This window comes from Cherax quadricarinatus, chromosome 54, assembly GCF_038502225.1.
Source record: "Cherax quadricarinatus isolate ZL_2023a chromosome 54, ASM3850222v1, whole genome shotgun sequence".
NCBI lineage: Eukaryota > Metazoa > Arthropoda > Malacostraca > Decapoda > Parastacidae > Cherax > Cherax quadricarinatus.
This window is the reverse complement of record NC_091345.1, coordinates 5,427,398-5,446,165: the sequence shown is the minus strand read 5'-3', so window position 1 is coordinate 5,446,165 and position 18,768 is coordinate 5,427,398. Positions and strand designations below refer to the sequence as shown.

Genomic DNA, 18,768 nt, shown 5'->3' with positions numbered 1-18,768 from the left:
TCACTATCACACGCCATCTAGTACCAGGTTTTTCATGTGTGTGTTTTTTTCTTTTCGGAAAATGTCAAGGGGTCCGTCAGTGATCTTGGAACACATTGTGACGTAACAGTTCTGAAACACAATTTATATGCGTGCAAAAGTAAAAGTGCACTATTGTTATATAATACTTTTTATCTTGAATGAAAGCAAGTGTGGAAATCGTCAGAGCAAGAGTCGTTCACCAAGCGAGTCCAAAGTTTGCAGTAAACAGTGGTAAAACCATTTTGTGAAACAGAATGAAACAATTTTCAGTGATGTTTGCGAGTACAAGAAAGTGAATGTAAGCAAGAAATCTAGAAATCAATATGAATAATGGAACATAAATGTAAAGGAGCACCGATGTAGTTCTACACAGCGTCACAGCCTGGTATACAGTCGTGCAGCAAGTCAGCAAGTGCAGCTACTCAACATTATCGTGTATGACTGAGGTAAAAATCCCGGCCTGAGTGGTCGTTAGTGCAAATAAAGTGGCGGAAGTAAGATAAGTCTTATCTTATGAGTGGCAAATTGACGTTAAAGAAAAAACACACACACACACACACACACACACACACATATATATATATATATATATATATATATATATATATATATATATATATATATATATATATATATATATATATATATATATATATATATATATATATATATATATATATATATATATATATATATATATATATATATATATATATATATATATATATATATATATATATGTCGTGCCGAATATGTAAAACTGGTCAATTAGCAAGAACATATTTAAAATTAAGTCCTTTCTAAAATTTTCTCTTATACGTTTAAAGATATATTTTTTTCATTAACATTGATGTAAAAATTTATAATTTTGCACCAAAAGGAACTTAGAAAACTTACCTAACCTTATTATAACAAGAACAATTTATTTTAGCTTAACCCAACTAAATATATTTTAGATTTGTTTACAATAATTTAATACTAAACAAACACAGAGAAATATATATTTGTAGTTAGGTTCAGAATGATTTTGGCGAAATTATTGCATACACAAATTTTCACTTGTCCTGTATGGCAAGATGAGCGTTGCTATTTAAGCCAAGATCGCAAGTTCTGCCTATTCGGCACGACATATATATATAAATATATATATATATATATATATATATATATATATATATATATATATATATATATATATATATATATATATATATATATATATATATATATATTCCTAAATTCTATTAATTATAAATGGATCTAATTTATATAAACCAAAGGATCTGATAGTGAGGTGTTGGCCAGACCCCTTGTATACCTTCCTTGGATGCTTTACTTTCATAGTTCCTTGATAATGTGAGTAGTCACGAAAGCGCTTGGAATTTCTATAGTCTTTCACAGTGGTTGTTTTGCATATTCTGAAATCACCTGTTTACTGTGATCTTATTGCATATATATATATATATATATATATATATACATGTACCATACAGTGACAAGCACACAATATAACGTAAGGAAAGGTTAAAGGGTATTAGTATAATTTAGATCATAGTAATATCGGATAAGCATAGAAGTCCCCATGTATGGCATATTAACAGCCACTGAGAAAATGGTAGACAATATGTAGGAAGAGATACTTCTGAGTACATGGGTACAACATTCGAGTACCCCAGAGCAGGACATTTAAACGGACAAAGACCACATTATATTCCTTTCATTATTTAAAAAGGTCACACAGAATAATAGCTATCCATGTCTACAGTATCTGACGAGAAACTTATTTTCTCAAACCACATGACCTGTTATAAACGATTAGAAAAAGCTTAGGGCTGGCTTTTTATATCTTATAATTTCCCACTTGACATCTCAGAAATCCTCCTACCCCATATGGGTAGTAGGGGGATGATGGCAGGGTGGGGATGGCACTGACAACTAACCCAGTCTAAGGGTAACCGTGGCCGGTGACACCTACGCTACTCTGAGACCTGTCTCCCTGCTTTGGTTGCTCCCTTGCAACATTGCACAGCTCCTGATGACGCACTGAGAAGTGTGAAAGTACTTGAGCTAAAGATTTCCTACCCCCGTGACTTGTCCTGCATATATATATATATATATATATATATATATATATATATATATATATATATATATATATATATATATATATATATATATATATATATATATGCCGAATAGGTAAAATTTGCGATTTTTGGCTTAAATAGCAACGCTCCTCTTGCCGAAGAAGGCAAGCGAAAATTTGTGTATGCAATGATTTTGCTATAATCCAAATCGTCAAGAGGCGTTTAACCGTGTTAATCGTCTCTTATGTGCTGCACCCATTCTTTTGTATTGAAGGTTGATGCTTGGGATTCGGGGGTTGGGGCAGTGTTACTCCAAGCTCCTGGTTAGAGTGGTCTGCAGTCTGTGGCGTACTACTCAGCCAAGTACCAGGCCTGTCAGCGGGTCTTCTCTACTATTGAAAAAGAGGCCCTGGCCCTGGAACTTGCGCTGGAACATTTCGACGTGTTCCAGTACGTCACGTGTGGTCACCGTCTTCAGTGACCACAATCCTCTGATGTACCTCAGTTCAATGAAGAACAAAAACACGGACGCCCAGTCTAAATCTTTATGTTGTTAGAATGTGTTAGAAACAACGCGGGTAGTAAGCTCTTTTTTTACATTATAGACATAAAGTAAAATATGGGTTAATCTCGCCATAAGGCTTTTTTTTTCTAGTGAGAGGACACTTGCTTCCATCCACAAGTGTCTTGAACCTACGCTAGCCCTACTGTCTGCTGTCTCGCTCTAAGGCCGTATCTAACTTGGAAGTCCCATGAAGTTTAACACTACCTAATGAGCTGGATAGTTGAAAGTAAAGGCGGTTCCATTAGTAATTCGTGCCATGGTGGCACACTACTCATGGAGGATGCCTAGTCCTGGCTGTTTACCTGGAGTTTACCTGGAGAGAGTTCCGGGGGTCAACGCCCCCGCGGCCCGGTCTGTGACCAGGCCTCATGGTGGATCAGAGCCTGATCAACCAGGCTGTTACTGCTGGCTGCACGCAATTCAACGTACGAGCCACAGCACGGCTGGTCAGGTACCGACTTTAAGTGCCTGCTTGAAGACAGCCAGGGGTCTATTGGTAATCCCCCTTATGTATGCTGGGAGGCAGTTGAACAGTCTCGGACCCCTGACACTTATTGTATTGTCTCTTAACGTGCTAGTGACACCCCTGCTTTTCATTGGGGGGATGTTGCATCGTCTGCCGAGTCTTTTGATTTCATTGTGAATGATTTTCGTGTGCAAGTTCGGTACTAGTCCCTCTAGGATTTTCCAGGTGTATATAATCATGTATCTCTCCCGCCTGCGTTCCAGGGAATACAGGTTTAGGAACCTCAAGCGCTCCCAGTAATTTTTTTTTTTTATATTTTATTTAAAAACTTTACAGCTTGATATTAAATTAAGATATAAAATGGATACAGTAGGATCCTCAATCCTACACAACATACACTAGCCAATTATTAACAACACATTGTAATTGACATAAAAGAGGTTACCCATATACACACAAACTTTTCCATATAACATACTATGATAAACAAAATAAACTATAACTATATAAACTATATAAAATATAAACTATATACAACTTTCAGATTTGTATAGTTAACATAGTATGACGGACATATGACAAAGGTTCACAACCTTCACAGGAGATAAACAGAGTAATAACCTTACATCCCAATCTCAGTTAAAAACAATCACAAACTCTTCCCAAAATTAACCCCTATACAATAAGAAGTACCTAAGCACATACATACGTGCCTCACTACAATCTCTTTTTAAGCATTGAAAAAAATCAAAATCAAATCAAAACAAATCAAATCAAAATCAAAATCAAAATCAAAATCAAAATCAAAAACAAATCCTAAATCAAAAATCAAATCCTAAGCCTCACACTTATACTAAATAAATATTAACAAATATTACTAAATATTAATACAGCCTCTTCCACCGGCTGAGCACATTATATAAAGTAAGAGACTAAACCATACTGTCCCATTACAAACTTTTAACGAGGCATTACAAATTTATGGAAGTCATTATCGTTCCATCTAGCAGCAACTGGATGAGCACATTATATAATGCTAAAATAAAGACAGTACACTCGCTAAAAACCCACAACACTCAACACAAACATAATTTACTAACCTCTCATTGCGATACAATTATCGCACATGATTTATGCCCAATAAAGGCTATAAACGCACACTCTACATAAGCCCTAAAGCTCTTCACGGTCTTAAAACTATAATCTTGACACCATTCACACTTAATTCATGAAGAAGGTCATGACGACCCTGACACATCAAACACAGAATTTTCCATTCAGGTACTACGTAATTACTTGATATCATCTTTGGTTTCTGTGCCCACTTGCATGCTACATACATGTATGCCACTCATCTACACCTTCATATACCCACATACACCTACACTCACACCCCTCCCCAGGAGGCGACCCCGCTGTGTCCCCCTGAAAACCCCCTTCCCGTATGTAATCCCCAACCCCCCCCCTTACTCACTCAGCCCAAGTCGTAGATTGATGAGAAAACCTAACGTTAACATTCTATACCCTTCCGAAAAATCCTTCTCCCACCTCCTCCCATACAGTTCTCTATTACGACACATCGTACGATAAACCGTTACCGCTAGTACCCGCCTCCGCACCTCACAATTCCCCCTCCCCCTCATCACCCACGATATATATATATAATCCACTATTATATAATCCAAAGCTCGTATAACACTCTCATCGAACCCTCCCACATCTAGGCTTAGTGCACGCAGAACCGACACCCCTCTGCCCCCCACCCCCTGTACTACCCTACTTAACCAATACCTAACACCCTCCAGTTCCCCACAAAAGTATACAGCATGGAACGCCGTCTCATCCTCCCCACAGATTCCACACCTTCCGCCCACAATTACCCCTCTGGTTCTTAAAACCTCCCCCGACGGTAGTATGCCATGCAAAAAACGATACATTACCTCCCTTACCCTAGGCTTTAACTTCAACCTGCTAAACCTATACCAAATACTCGTCCATGCGTACATGGGGAACAATCCCTCAACTGGTACAACAATCCTGTCTGCAAGCAGCTTACACAAAACCCCTACTCGAATTTTCCTGGGTTCTCTAACCAACATCAAAGCCCTCAAAATAGTTTCACATTCCCTTCACCTCCACACCACCATACAACTTACCCAACCTATCATGTACTTTTCCCAGCTGCCCTCCACTCACACCTTCGCGCAAAACCTCCCATTTAAGAAACACACATTTAATCCTCCTCCTCAGATCCATCAACCCCAACCCACCCTGGCGCACAGGTAACATTACAACCTCTCTCCTCAGCCAATCGCACCTTGAACCCCACAAAAAGTTAAACACTCGTCTCAGAATTCCCACAATCGCCGTCCCTGTTAATGGGAACACGGCTGCTACGTGCCAAACCTTACTATACAATAATACGTTTATAACAATCACTCGTTGCACGAGAGTCAGATGATGAGGTCGCAATGCACCCAGACGCCCCTGAATCCTTTCCATTAATCTATTCGAGTTTTCCTCCCGAGCAGCTTCCAAATCACCCTTATAGGTGATACCACAAATTTTTAAAGACACCGTTTGTTTTCTCACAACGTTACATCTCCCCCCCCCCCTCCACCCAATCACCCAACCCCATGATCATTGACTTCTCTCTATTTACCTGCATCCCTGTTGCATTTCCGAACTGTTGCACAACAGCATCCAAAACACCCAACGTCATCCCCTCCCGAACCAGGACTGTTGTATCGTCTACGTATCCTATTATTCCCGGCCACACTTTCCCTACCCCACCCCCCCCACCTCCACTCGTGTCACATACACAACGTTCAACCATTCTATAGAAGGGGTCCTGAATGCACGCAAACAACATTTGTGACATGGGACACCCCTGCCTAAGTCCCCTACCCATTACAATCCCCTCCCCCAAGCATCCATTAATCTGTACCCTCATCTTGGCACCATTGTACAACGTGGTTACCCAATTAACTATTTCATCCCCATAACCCTGCCTCCTAAGTATAGCTCCCAATGCTCCTCGTTCCACCCTGTCATAGGCCCCCTGCCAGTCTAAAGCCAACAACGCCGCCCTCCCTCCCCCCCCTTTTGACTCCACAAAACTTCTCAGTATTCCATGACCCTCAATCATCGACCTTCCAGGCAAACCATACTGCGTTTTCGAAACCACTCTCCCTACCACACATTTGAACCTATTACCCAAGACTTTAGCGAACAACTTATAATCAGCACATAACAGGGATATGGCACGGTACTCCTTGAGGGTGTGCTGCCCCTTACCCTTCGGGACCAACACTACAACTGCTGTTGCTTGCTTGTCCCCCATCACACCCTTCTCCTTCATCTGATTAAATAACCTACCCATGAAACCCCTTATCACCTCCCAATGTTGGAGATAAAATTCAGCCGGGAGACCGTCTATTCCCGGTGCTTTACCTTTCCTCATTCCCCTTAAAGCCAACTCTATTTCCTCCTCTGTTATTACCCCCCCTAAAGCCTTTCTATCACTATTCCCTAAATTACACGTCACATACTCACACACCTTCTCTAAATCCACATTTCCCACCTTCCCACTTGTCCAATACCCTTCATACCATTTATCCGCATACACACACATTCCTTTTGTAGTTAGTATCTCCTGACCCATTCTATAACCCCCCGCCATCTCGTGTACCTCTAACCTCGGAATAGCTGTAACCTGCTGTCTTTGTTTTTGACGTCGCAACACACACGCCGATGGTTTGTCACCCCAAAGCACCTCCTCTACCCCTGCCTGCACCCTTACCGCTTGAAACCTCTCATTTTGTAACTCCCTCAGTCTCCCCTTGACCTCGACAATTTCATCCATAGGATAGTTGCCCCCCACAGCCCCCTTCTCATAACAGCCCCTTAACCTGTCCTCCAGATAATTTGAAAGCCCATATTTAAAATCATTTATACGTTTGCCCACCCCCACATAATATTTCCTAATCCTTTCCTTGGCAACACAATCCCACCATTGTACGACATCTTCCACTCCCTGTGCCTCCTCACTAAGCTCCTTCCATAGGACAGAAAATCCCTCTAACCCCTCCTCATCACTCAATGCACTTATATTTAATTTCCAGTAACTCCTGTATATTTCTGCAAGCGCCTCCCACCCAACCTCCACCAACACTGCTCTATGATCTGACCATGCAACTTCAACAGTTTTGAAAGCTCTCACTACAACCCCGTGAGAAAGATACACTCTATCTAACCTCGCTGCATACCCTCTCCTAACAAATGTATGCTCTGTCTCCCACGCCCCCCCCTCGAATGCGTCTCTTAACCTAATATCCCTCAATAAATCTCGTAGGGCCACCGACACATAACCTGCCCCTTTTGGTTCCACATCAGCCCTCCTAATGACGCAGTTCCAATCACCTCCTACTATTGCCACCTCCGGTAATGCACGGAAAAAAAACACAAGGTCCTCGCACACAAACTCCTGCTTCACCTGTACATTATTCTCTGCAGGCGCATATACACTAATAAAAGCCACACGTTTTCCCATCCACAAACCATCTACGCGCAACACCCTTCCCCCTCCCCCCCCCTCACTTCTCTGCAAAACAAACGGGCTCGCCTCCCTAATTAAGATACCCACCCCCCCTTTTAAACGGGCAGATGGCAGGGTTACCACCTGAAACCCCTCCATCTCCAACACCCTACCCTCCTTAAAATTGTGCTCCTGTAGGAACACAACATCCACTCTAAATTTATTCAGAAACTCTCGAAACCATTCTCTCTTTACACTATTACACAAACCATTAACGTTTACTGTCATACACCGGAGGCCTATTAGAGTTTCCACCCCTGCCTCCTCTCTTCACTCTTCCGATGGCCACCAGAACGTGTGGGACCACTTGCCACCTGCACACTTCCCTCTCTCCCCCCCCCCGTCTTTCGGTGCCTCCTGTCATGGCCACCACTACCTTCACCTTCTGCCCATATTTGCTTCCCAGTCCTCTGTGCCGGCGTTAGGACATCATCTGAATCCGATGCAGCGGCTCTCTTTCTTGTGACAGGCGCATCCTCCATGGCTTGGTCTGGGGATGCCTCACAATGTACCTCTACCTCCACTGTACACAGTGACAAAGATCTCGGTGACACCTCAGTCACGCTGTCACTCCCTTCGTCCGAATAGTTCTGTTGTTGATGCCCCACAGCCTTCACCTCATCTTCTTCTACCCTGCCAGGAGCAGCCACCTCCTCAGGCGGTGACAAGGACTTCAAAACCTCGGCTAATTCCTCCTCAATTTCCAACACTTCCTCCTGTACTTTTTGCTCAACTCGATCCACTGGAAGTGTGTCTGGACCAGGTAACTGGTCAAGGGCCTCACCCTCTCCCCCAGCCTTATACGCCTCATCCACTATCTCGCTCCATAGACGACCACGCCCTCCTTCACGTCGTTGATCAACACCTGCTTCCCCTGGTGTAGAAGCGGATGTCTCCGCCTCTGGGCCAGGAGCTCGTTGCCGCTTCCCACACTCCGCCGCTATGTGATCATATTCCCCACATAGTCGGCAGGTACGCCTTTGCCCCGCGTATGACACCATGACCTGTGTCCTGAATTCCTTTAGGTACACGTAAGATGGTATGGGGTGTCGCAATGACATTTTTAGGTTAAAAGTGCCCTCCGGCATACCTGTGTAGGCACCCGACACCCACTTACCATGCTGGGCCAAATGAACAGTTCCGTATTCCTCAAATACGTTTCTGATATCTGCCTCATCCGCCTCAAAGGGGACATTACGCAATTTAATCCATGTATAATGTCTGGATACATCGATCATCCTCACACGCACAGCTGGTGTTGCATCAAGACTTACGTCCTGAAAACGGTTGACCAACGACTCGTAAACCGTTGCTGAGAGCAGTTTCACAAAAAATCTACGTGCTCCGTTCAATGCTACGCCGTACAACTCTCCATCCTGAATGCCATACGTGTCTCTGATTATTTTAGGTAGTAATACCTGGGCTGAGGCTGGCGTTATTGCCCCACTGAGAAGTTCAACACCGACAGTGTTAATCCTGCGTCTGTAACTGCACGCCATGTTGACTAATAGTAGTTCTCCTGGTCTGACGACAGAGGCGCGACAAGCACCACCTCACACTACTGCTGTCAGGGAACTGAAGAGCGTTTGCGCAGGAGGTCTGCACGGCCCAATAGCGATGCAGACAATATTTCATTGTGAATGATTTTCGTGTGCAAGTTCGGTACTAGTCCCTCTAGGATTTTCCAGGTGTATATAATCATGTATCTCTCCCGCCTGCGTTCCAGGGAATACAGGTTTAGGAACCTCAAGCGCTCCCAGTAATTGAGGTGTTTTATCTTCGTTATGCGCGCCGTGAAGGTTCTCTGTACATTTTCTAGGTCAGCAATTTCACCTGCCTTGAAAGGTGCTGTTGGTGTGCAGCAATATTCCAGCCTAGATAGAATAAGCGACCTGAATAGTGTCATCATAGCCTCTTTTGGGTGGGGGATATGTCATGCTTAGAGTACGTTACATTTTATTCGGCGTATGTCACACACTCATATATTCATGCCTCCCGACCAGTGAACCAGGTGCTAAGGGTTTGACGATCAAAGGGCCCCGTCATTATTCCAGTACCTTGGTTCAACCAGCTAATCACAAGGAAGCCCACCAAGCTGTTGAAGCGATGTAGTACACTCGTGAAACAACTTTGGCAGATAAATAAATAACAAAAAGGCACAATACCGTGACTGGAACGATACACAAATAACCCGCACATAAAAGACAGAAGCTTACGACGACGTTTCGGTCCGACTTGGAGTGTGACTTTGTCAATGGTCCAAGTCGGACCGAAACGTCGTCGTAAGCTTCTGTCTTTTATGTGCGGGTTATTTGTGTAACTTTGGCAGAGTTACCTTCCCTGCTTGTAGCCACAGTTTGACCCTAGCTTGTGCTGGCATTTACCTCATAGATTACCGTGTCTTATGCTTGCATTTTCCTCATAGTACATAACTGTAAATACTGCACATAGGCTATATATGTTGTAAATTCCAGCTTGTTTTTTGGTGAAGAAAATATATTAATTTATTTCCTGCTGTCTTTTTTTTTGCTCGTTCCTAAGTGTAGTTTTCGTATTACGGCAAGGTGTGCAGGCCATATATACACCTGTGTAAGTAATACTCGTCAACGCCCTATTTTTTAGCTCTTGAAGCCGAGGCGGCTTCAAGTGCAGGGCTGCTCCCACTTTAGGAGATGGTACATGGGATTTTGGCATCGCTTCCATTCAGTGTAGGTGTTCAGTTGAACTGCAAGTTGTTCTCACCATGTACACCTCGTTATGCATAAATCACGATGACTCGTCATATTATAACAAATATAATTCAGGGTTTACTACACGGAAAAAAAGAGCAGCGACGATCACCCAACTCTTCCATTAAAACGAGCAATTACCGACTCAAGCTCTAGCTCAGGAACGGCTCTCACTACCAGTACTAAAACCAGTATACATCCTGTAATTAATGTAATCACTGTAACCCATCAACATCCAAATAATAACCTGTTATTGCCTTCCTAATCTTAAGTTAATATTAAGTTTGCCCGAAATGCTCTGCACACAAAGGGGCTTCTGGCAGGTACATCCAACTATTACATTCTTTTGTACAACTATGTATCATTTCCAAAATAAATAAATTATTTTTAATTATTATTATTATAAATTAGGGCCAACATCTCAATCGTCATTACTGACACTAGTGTTGTTACTGACACCAGGGTCAGTGAAGCAGTGTTAGTGATGACAGTGTCACTACTGACAACAGTGTCAGTAGTGATGTCTGTGTCCAGCCTAACACGCTAACCGCTACACTGGCACCACACAACAAATACTGGTGCTATGGTTGCAAACACCAGTGAGAGAGCGACACAAAGAGTACCTTTGTGTAACCCATTGTTTTCAGTACGGGCGACTTGCAGCTACTGAAACCTTTCCTCCAGCTCCCTGACGTCTCGCTACAGACAGAGGTACTATGCTACAGAGAGCTTGAAACCACGCACCATTACCACACTTGGCGGGTAGTAAATAAGCTGCACTGGGGGTTCCCTCTTCTTGGACAACCTTCATGCGCAGAGCCTTCCGTTCATCCATCAACTCATTTTCCTGATATAAAGCAATTGAATCGAACATGCATACGACCGCGAAGATGGAATAATGAAGTTGAAAATATAGACACATGTGCAAACATCTGGGTATCTTTATTGTAGATGTTTCGTCATCCAGTGGTATGGAAAATTTTATAGGGGGTTACCTGTATGCACCTCAACATTATATACATATAAGTAATCTCATTGGGAGACAACAACCATATTGTTTACCGTAGTCACCCCGTGTAGACATGTGAGAAAACTTAACCACCCCTGGTCCCTGCAGGTGGTTCCTTCGACCTCACAATCTTATCCATATCTATCCGAGACCAGTATGAATTGGATAGCACCCACAAGTACGGCACTACTAATTAATTGCGGACTGTATAGATTATATTAGTTTAACTGAATGAAGGGGGGGAGGGGTAGGTTGCACATGTATATATCCATCAAGGAAAAAACACTTGTAAATAATACCACCACTTACCAGATATTCTCTGGTGGTCAATTGATGTACCTGGATCACCCCCAACCTATCCAATTACAACATACCTAACTGGCCAGTATCAGTCTGCTATAACTAGAAGGGTTACTTAACTTTGGGTGATTGATGCTCCTTATTTCCTCCATTCACTATCTCATTTCGATGTCCTGCTACACCGACATGGTTCTTATTCCAGCAGGACGAGGTATCCGTTGGTTTGTCCCGGTTTAGAAGTCGGGACTCCATAAAAACTTCACTATCCTCGGGACAGGAACCACGAGGACTCCACGTGTTCATTCGGAGTAAGGCGACTTATTTCACTTCACACATTCTCTTAACTTAGTGTTATTATCAGCGATTACATTACAATTCACACGACGATTTAATGTCTCATAATTATTATGCACATTAGAGGTCACTCCATTAAGATCTGAGACCAATGAGTGATGATTAAATCACGGGTATTTTCCCCTGGACACCCTCCATGACGTCGTACCAGTCACCACCGGTCCTACCATTATTCACTAATTTTACCACTTTATTACGGTGGTCCCGTAAATCACGTTCCCTCACTCTTCACCAGGAACAGTTACGACACTTCCTATTATGAAGTGAGGCCTATATTAATCCTCAGACCGCCGTGAACGCCAATTTCCTGGTCCCATGCTTTCCCAGCCTCTTAACTCCATTCAAAACACTCCCGCTCGTGATGCCTCGACTCGACCTCTTCCCTGCCCATCAGTGCAGGCACAGAGCTTCCCTGTTGGTTCTAGTCCATTTTCAAATACATTTCCTGACCCACATCAACACATTAAACACCTATTAGACACTATAGCTTCGGAAATTAAATAATTTCCACAAGTGGCTTTATCAATACAAATTCTAGGATATAATTTGAAGGGAAAAATTAGTTCAAACATCTTTATCACAAGATATTTTGGTTCCATGTTTTCTATAAAACATATTTCATAAGGTAACGAAGTTAGCTTATGAAAATGGGTCCAGGGACTGGGCCACAAAGTTTTGATAGCAAAACAACTTACAAAGGTAATGAACCATTTACAGGTTTATATCTGGTCACAATCTTAATGAGTTATTTATGCAAACATTAATCAGGTGCATCAAACCAAATAAGCAGGTTTTACGTTGTCACTACCGCCCGGCTCCGGCTGGGTTAGTATCTCTGGCTGATTAAATATAGACCAAATTAAATGTAAACTTTGCCATGTTGACAATTGTCACACCTTGGGTCACTATATACTGGAATGTGATAAAATTAATGAATTCAGAAACAACTCACTCACTGGTATATTACCAACCGTTCTGCAAAAATACCCTGAGTTTGCCGTCTATAAATGGGCTGGAAAAATATTTTCTTAACAGGATTTGGCTTGAAAAGACCTGTTTCGTATGGGCCGGTAGACTTTTTGCAGTGTACCTCCATTCTTATATTCATAAGTGCAAAATAACCACAGGGAGAGTCGAATGATGGCTCTAGGTCTTTCGTGTTGTAATCAACACATCATCAGGAGTTTTCAATGTTGCATAAATAGAGTAGGAAATCCATGTGTCACTTAGCTCGATCGCTAGCTCACTCAGCTCTCACACTGAGGTCAGGGAATCGAATCCCTGGTATGGCTGGAAAAAACATTAGGACGTGTTTCCTTAAGACACCTGTTGTCCATGTTCACCAATCAGTAAAATGGGTACCTGGGTGTAGTGGACTGGTGTGGGTCGCATCGTGGGGACAAAATTGACCTAATTTGTGGGAAATGCTCTGCATAACGAGGGGCTTTCTATATAGTAGCACGTCATTGATATCAGATAGGCCTGCATACCTTGTACATGTACTTGTAGAAATAAAGATATCATTATCATATCATTGTTTAAATCAGCTGGTGATGAAACCCAATTAATAATTGTGACCGGGTGTGGACGTGTGAATGGCTCATTACTTTGTAATTTGTTCATGATTGTAACCATATATCGAAGTGTAGATGATTCATTACCTTTGTAACTCGTCATGATTGTGACCAGATCTACCTGGAGTTCATTACCTTTGTAACTTGTTCATCTATCAAAATTTTGGAGTCCAGTCCCTGAACCCTTTATGTACCTCTGTAATCTTTTCACTATCTCCCACAGGATGGGTATGGGGTGCATAATAAAGATATTAAATTAAATTAAACTAAAGATGAGATCTACAGGAGGAAGACCTCGGTAAGGCGTAAACTTTAGTGGCCTTCAAAACTCACAACAACAATAACAAGAAAAAAGATAAGTTAACCTCAAGAAATCTCTTCTTGACCTTATAAACTCTAACAACAAGAAGAAATCCATAATCACATAGTGGTGACCTGCACCATCTTAGTGGCACTAGTGATTACAGCTTGCGTTGTCATTACTAGGAGAGAAGAACTACAAGAACAAATATTTGAGAGGGGAAAGCAAATGGATCATTTAGGAGATCAAAATGGATATCTTGAATTGTCTCAGAATCCAATTAGGTTTGAGCCTGTTAGCAAAGTCACTAATGTATTCTTCGACGATACAAGTAAAGAGGTACGAATGTTATTTTATATAATTGCTTATCTGGGGTCAAAAATATTTTTTTTTCTTTTTGCATATATCCTTGGCAAAAGCCCCCTAATATTGAGCATTTTAAGGAATACTTCATTGCTCAACTCACACAAGACTTAATCTCAGTAATTACTGGCATTAAATATTTTGGAGGTACTTTTGGAGTAAATGCTTTTTTGGTTAGGCTAGTTGGTTTAATATCTTTATTGTGCACCTCATACCTATCCCGTGGACAGTAGTTATGATAGCCAAATAAATTACATTGTTCAATTCAATTCAATTCAATTCAAAGTTTATTCTCTATAAGGATTACAATGCTGAGTTTACAGAAATTTGGTTATTGTTTGGTTTACATGTAGTAAAATTGTGATTACAGAGTGTACCACTAGAACACTTAGCATGGCTAGGCATTTCGGGCATACTTAGTTTTATTCTTAATTGTAAAATATTACAAATTATGAGGTAAGTTGGTATTATGGCTAAGTGACTAAATACTAGTTTGTGAGTTTAGCAATGTGAATGCTTTTGTTTGGGCACAGTACATAGTTTCAGTATTGGAGTATCACAGGATTCATTATTTTAAGACTGAGATTAATATTTCTGTTTATGGTCAAATGAGTGAGTGAGTGTAAGTGTGAACCACCAGGTGGTATTCGTGTAGTTAGTTGACGGGGTGTATCAGGGAGATAAGATGTTTTCTAATGGTAGTTTTGAAGGTGATGAATGTGTCCGCAGTTCTAGAGTTCTCAGGTAGGGTATTCCAGATTTTAGGGCCTTTGACATACATTGAATTTTTGTAAAGGTTTAGTCGGACACGGGGAATGTCGTAGAGATGTTTGTGTCTGGTGTTATGCCTGTGGGTTCTGTCACAACTATCAAGAAAGCGTTTTAGGTCAAGGTTGATATTAGAGTTTAAGGCCCTGTTAATGAACTATTTACATGTTTATATCTGGTTACAATCAAAATGAGTTAGATTTTGTTCAGATTTTTAGCCTGCAGGTTAGCCATTCTGGCAATCCAGTGAAGTCCTTGCATCATCAGGGACTATCAGTCTTATTTCCATTGAGGTCTTTTAATCTTCTCTTCCAGGTACCTACTTCTAGGACAATAGGCAGCCCTATGTTTCACCCCTGCTGAGGAGTGATACCTAGTTCCTTGAATTATTTATATACCTTATGTTTTCCTTTTGATTATAATAATAATATACCTTATGTTTTAGCAGGAAAGGGTTGAATTTAAACTAGTTTAAGTAGTTAAGAGTTATTTACAATATGTAAAGTCTGGGTATATTTCCAGAATAGCTTGTAATGTCACTCGAAACTTCCTTTAACCCCTCCCTCCATCTTTCCTGCCCTTCCTTCCCTCCCTGGAGAAGACTTTGGAGATGTGTTGGGTTGTTGGGAACGACAGCTTACCTCATTTTGTCACTGCTGTGTTTGGACAAATATTATGGGCACATTATCCGCAATCTCTGATGAAATGTTGAGAATATTGTAGTTTGATAATTTATTTAGGGAAAAAGCACTCTTCAGGAATTCATATCTGCAGATATTCAGAGCTCTTGGGGGAAACCTTTATGAGAATACCACATTTAGTCCTGGTATCATGGTGTGAATGGAAGTGGAGATGACTGTTGGTTGATGGGTTTCTGTTAAGCCTTAAAACAAATTTTGCTCTAAAACTGCAGAACAAAACATATAGGAGTGTCATGGCTTCCAGCTTAAATTAAACTGTATTAGGGGTCTGACTTGGTTTAAGTCTACTTTGGAGGGGTGAGCTGTCAAATCTTCTAGGTGTAATGACAAGTATACACATAATTTGATTTCCTCAAAACCTTTTATTGGAGTATAATATAAAAGTAAGATTTTATTTGGATTTTTATGCCAAAGGCTTAACCACCCAAGATAACCCAATAAAGTCAGTGCATCATCGGTGACTGTTTTATTTCCATTGAGGTCCTTTTAATCTTATACCCCAGTATGTGACCCACAACAGTCAGCTAACACCCAGATACTTACTGCTAGGTGAACAGGGACAGCAGGTGTAAGGAAACATGTTCACTGTTTCTACCCATGCCGGAGATTGAATCACGAACACTGAGTAGTAGTTCTAGTAGGTTTGCCAGTCTTGTCCTGGCCTGGGTCTTTACCAAATGATCATGAACGCTGAGTATGTGAGCCGAGTGCTCTAGCAACTGAACCACAGGATATAAAATTCCCTTATGACATAGTTTTGTTACAGTATGATGTACAGTATACAGTGGTACCCTGAGTTTCGAACTTTCTTTGTTCCAGAAGGCTGTTTGAGTGCCGTTACCAAACAAATTTGTTCCCATAAGGAATAATGTAATTTAGATTAGTCCATTTCAGGCCCCCAAAAGCACACTTACAAAAGCACTTACAATAATACACTTACATAATTGGTTGAGTTAAGAGCAGTTCGAAACTCAGGGTACCACTGTATAAGTCTTGCATTTACACCTTAATGTATAACCAAAAAAAAAAATATTTGTTTTGCAGGTTCTAAGTGTACGAGGTGGTGGAACACTAGGGGTAGTAGTGCGGGGCATTGGCCGTGATCATACCTTTCGAATGGGAGATCGTGGACCCATATCCTGCCTTAAATTTTCACCAGACCACTCAGTTTTAGCTGTTCAACGAAGCAAGAATGCAGTGGTATGTTTGTATTTATCACTGTTATAGTATTACTTTTTCTTAACCCGTAAACGGTCCAAGCAGATCTACGTTCACATGTGTAGTGCTACAAAAGTAGATCTACGTTTTTTACATATTTTCAAATATAACAAAAAAAAAAAAGTAGATCGAAGTTTTTACACATTTTCAAATGTAAAAAAACAAAAAGAAGATCTACTTTTTTTACATGCTTTCAAATGTTGAAAAAACGTATATATACGTTTGGACCGTTTACGGGTTAAATAAACATTTGATATCACTAGGAATTTTGTTTAATTCTTTGTTAGCCTGTTGGCCAACTCGAGAAGATGAATGCACATACAAAATAAAGTAGAAGGGAAAAAGATTTTATTCATATTAATAACCCCAGAGGGTTAATAATCAGAATAACCCAAGAAATTCAAGCAGTGTGATTTATTTACATTATAGTTCTTGTCATGTCATTTCCCAGGGTGTGACCTGCTAATTTCCAGGTACACATACATGTTTACTGTACCACCAGGTAATGGGGCTACAGGTTTAGGAGACTTGCCTGTAGAGGACTATATTTTTCATCCCACCAATGATTTAGCCCAGGTCCTTTTGGTTTCTAGCTAGTTCTCTCCCTTAGCAACCATAACATCTGCTGACTCTTAATCCCTTAACTATTGACACTCCCCACCATTTTTTTTTAATAAATATTTTTTATATTTCCTTAAATGGTAGAGAATGTTTCTGAAGGTAATGACACCAACAGTGCAAAATTTGATGTAATACTTTAGGAATGACACAGGTGGAAAATTGAAGGCTGTGCGAGCACTTTACACAACAGCAATTTGCCCTCTTTGAGGCCTTTTATAGGCCTCACAAGAATCTTCACATTCAACCATCAGAATTATTAACCCCTTTTAGTGGCCATCATGTAGGTCTGCCTTTCATTTAAAATAGCAACTCTGAGATATTTTCTAGGATGAAAACTAAGACTTTACTGGGGTTAGGATAAGTAGACACTAGGTATGACATATTCCTATAGGGTCCCAAATTTCGACAACAGAAATAATTTTTCTGGGGGTCAATTTTTTTGGTCTGTGATGCATTCTCTGAACCATGTAAGAGACTGGTGTCAAATCTGGCATGTTGATGCCTCAGAGGTGTTAGACACCACATTAAAAATGTCTTGTTAGTAGCCCTGTGTATTAGCAGTTATCGTAATTGCAGTAATTACTTGATATATTTTAGAAGGCATTGTATGTTATGACTGATATAAAGCATCTCAAAATTACTTGTATAAAATTGCTTCAAAATAACCGTGCATATATCTTACTGCAATGTATTATATATATCCTGGATAAATTTATTTTTCAGCCATGTCGGTGTTTAGTAGCAATGTTATGAATACAATGTAGAGTATAATGATTAGCACATGGTGTCACATCAAATTAAACAGTGAGTGGAGATGTGTACAGAATTTCTCTCTAATGTTGCCCTTATAATTGCACACCACTTGACTCACAGTTATCTCAGGAATTTACGTTCCAAGTTGTCTCTGTCACCACATGAGTATTGGAACTTAGTGAAGAAATTATTCTTTTAAATCTAAAAAATCAAAGATTTTTTTAGTATCACATTTAGCATCACATTTTCCATACATATACATGTATATTGACTTGAGTCCTGGAAATGGGAAGTACAGTGCCTGTACTTTAAAGGAGGGGTTTGGGATATAGGCAGTTTGG

The 18,768-nt window shown here is 40.7% G+C and overlaps 1 protein-coding gene across 6 annotated transcripts in view; it reads left to right on the top strand.

Annotated features, from left to right (window-relative positions):
- The first annotated feature begins 443 nt into the window (after nucleotides 1–443).
- Bulli (regulator of MON1-CCZ1 complex protein bulli) overlaps nucleotides 444–18,768 on the top strand; it is a 48,493-nt gene continuing 30,168 nt past the window's right edge. For 3 of the 6 annotated variants that reach the window (XM_070096553.1, XM_070096551.1, XM_053791676.2), the window contains exons 1-2: nucleotides 14,015–14,342; nucleotides 16,880–17,035. In XM_070096553.1, coding sequence (XP_069952654.1) covers nucleotides 14,232–14,342; nucleotides 16,880–17,035 — 267 coding nt within the window. In that variant the 5' untranslated portion in view covers nucleotides 14,015–14,231. Of the gene's footprint in view, nucleotides 468–14,014; nucleotides 14,343–16,879; nucleotides 17,036–18,768 lie in introns of those variants that run through there. The other 3 variants (XM_070096555.1, XM_070096552.1, XM_070096554.1) reach the window with 3 other exon arrangements.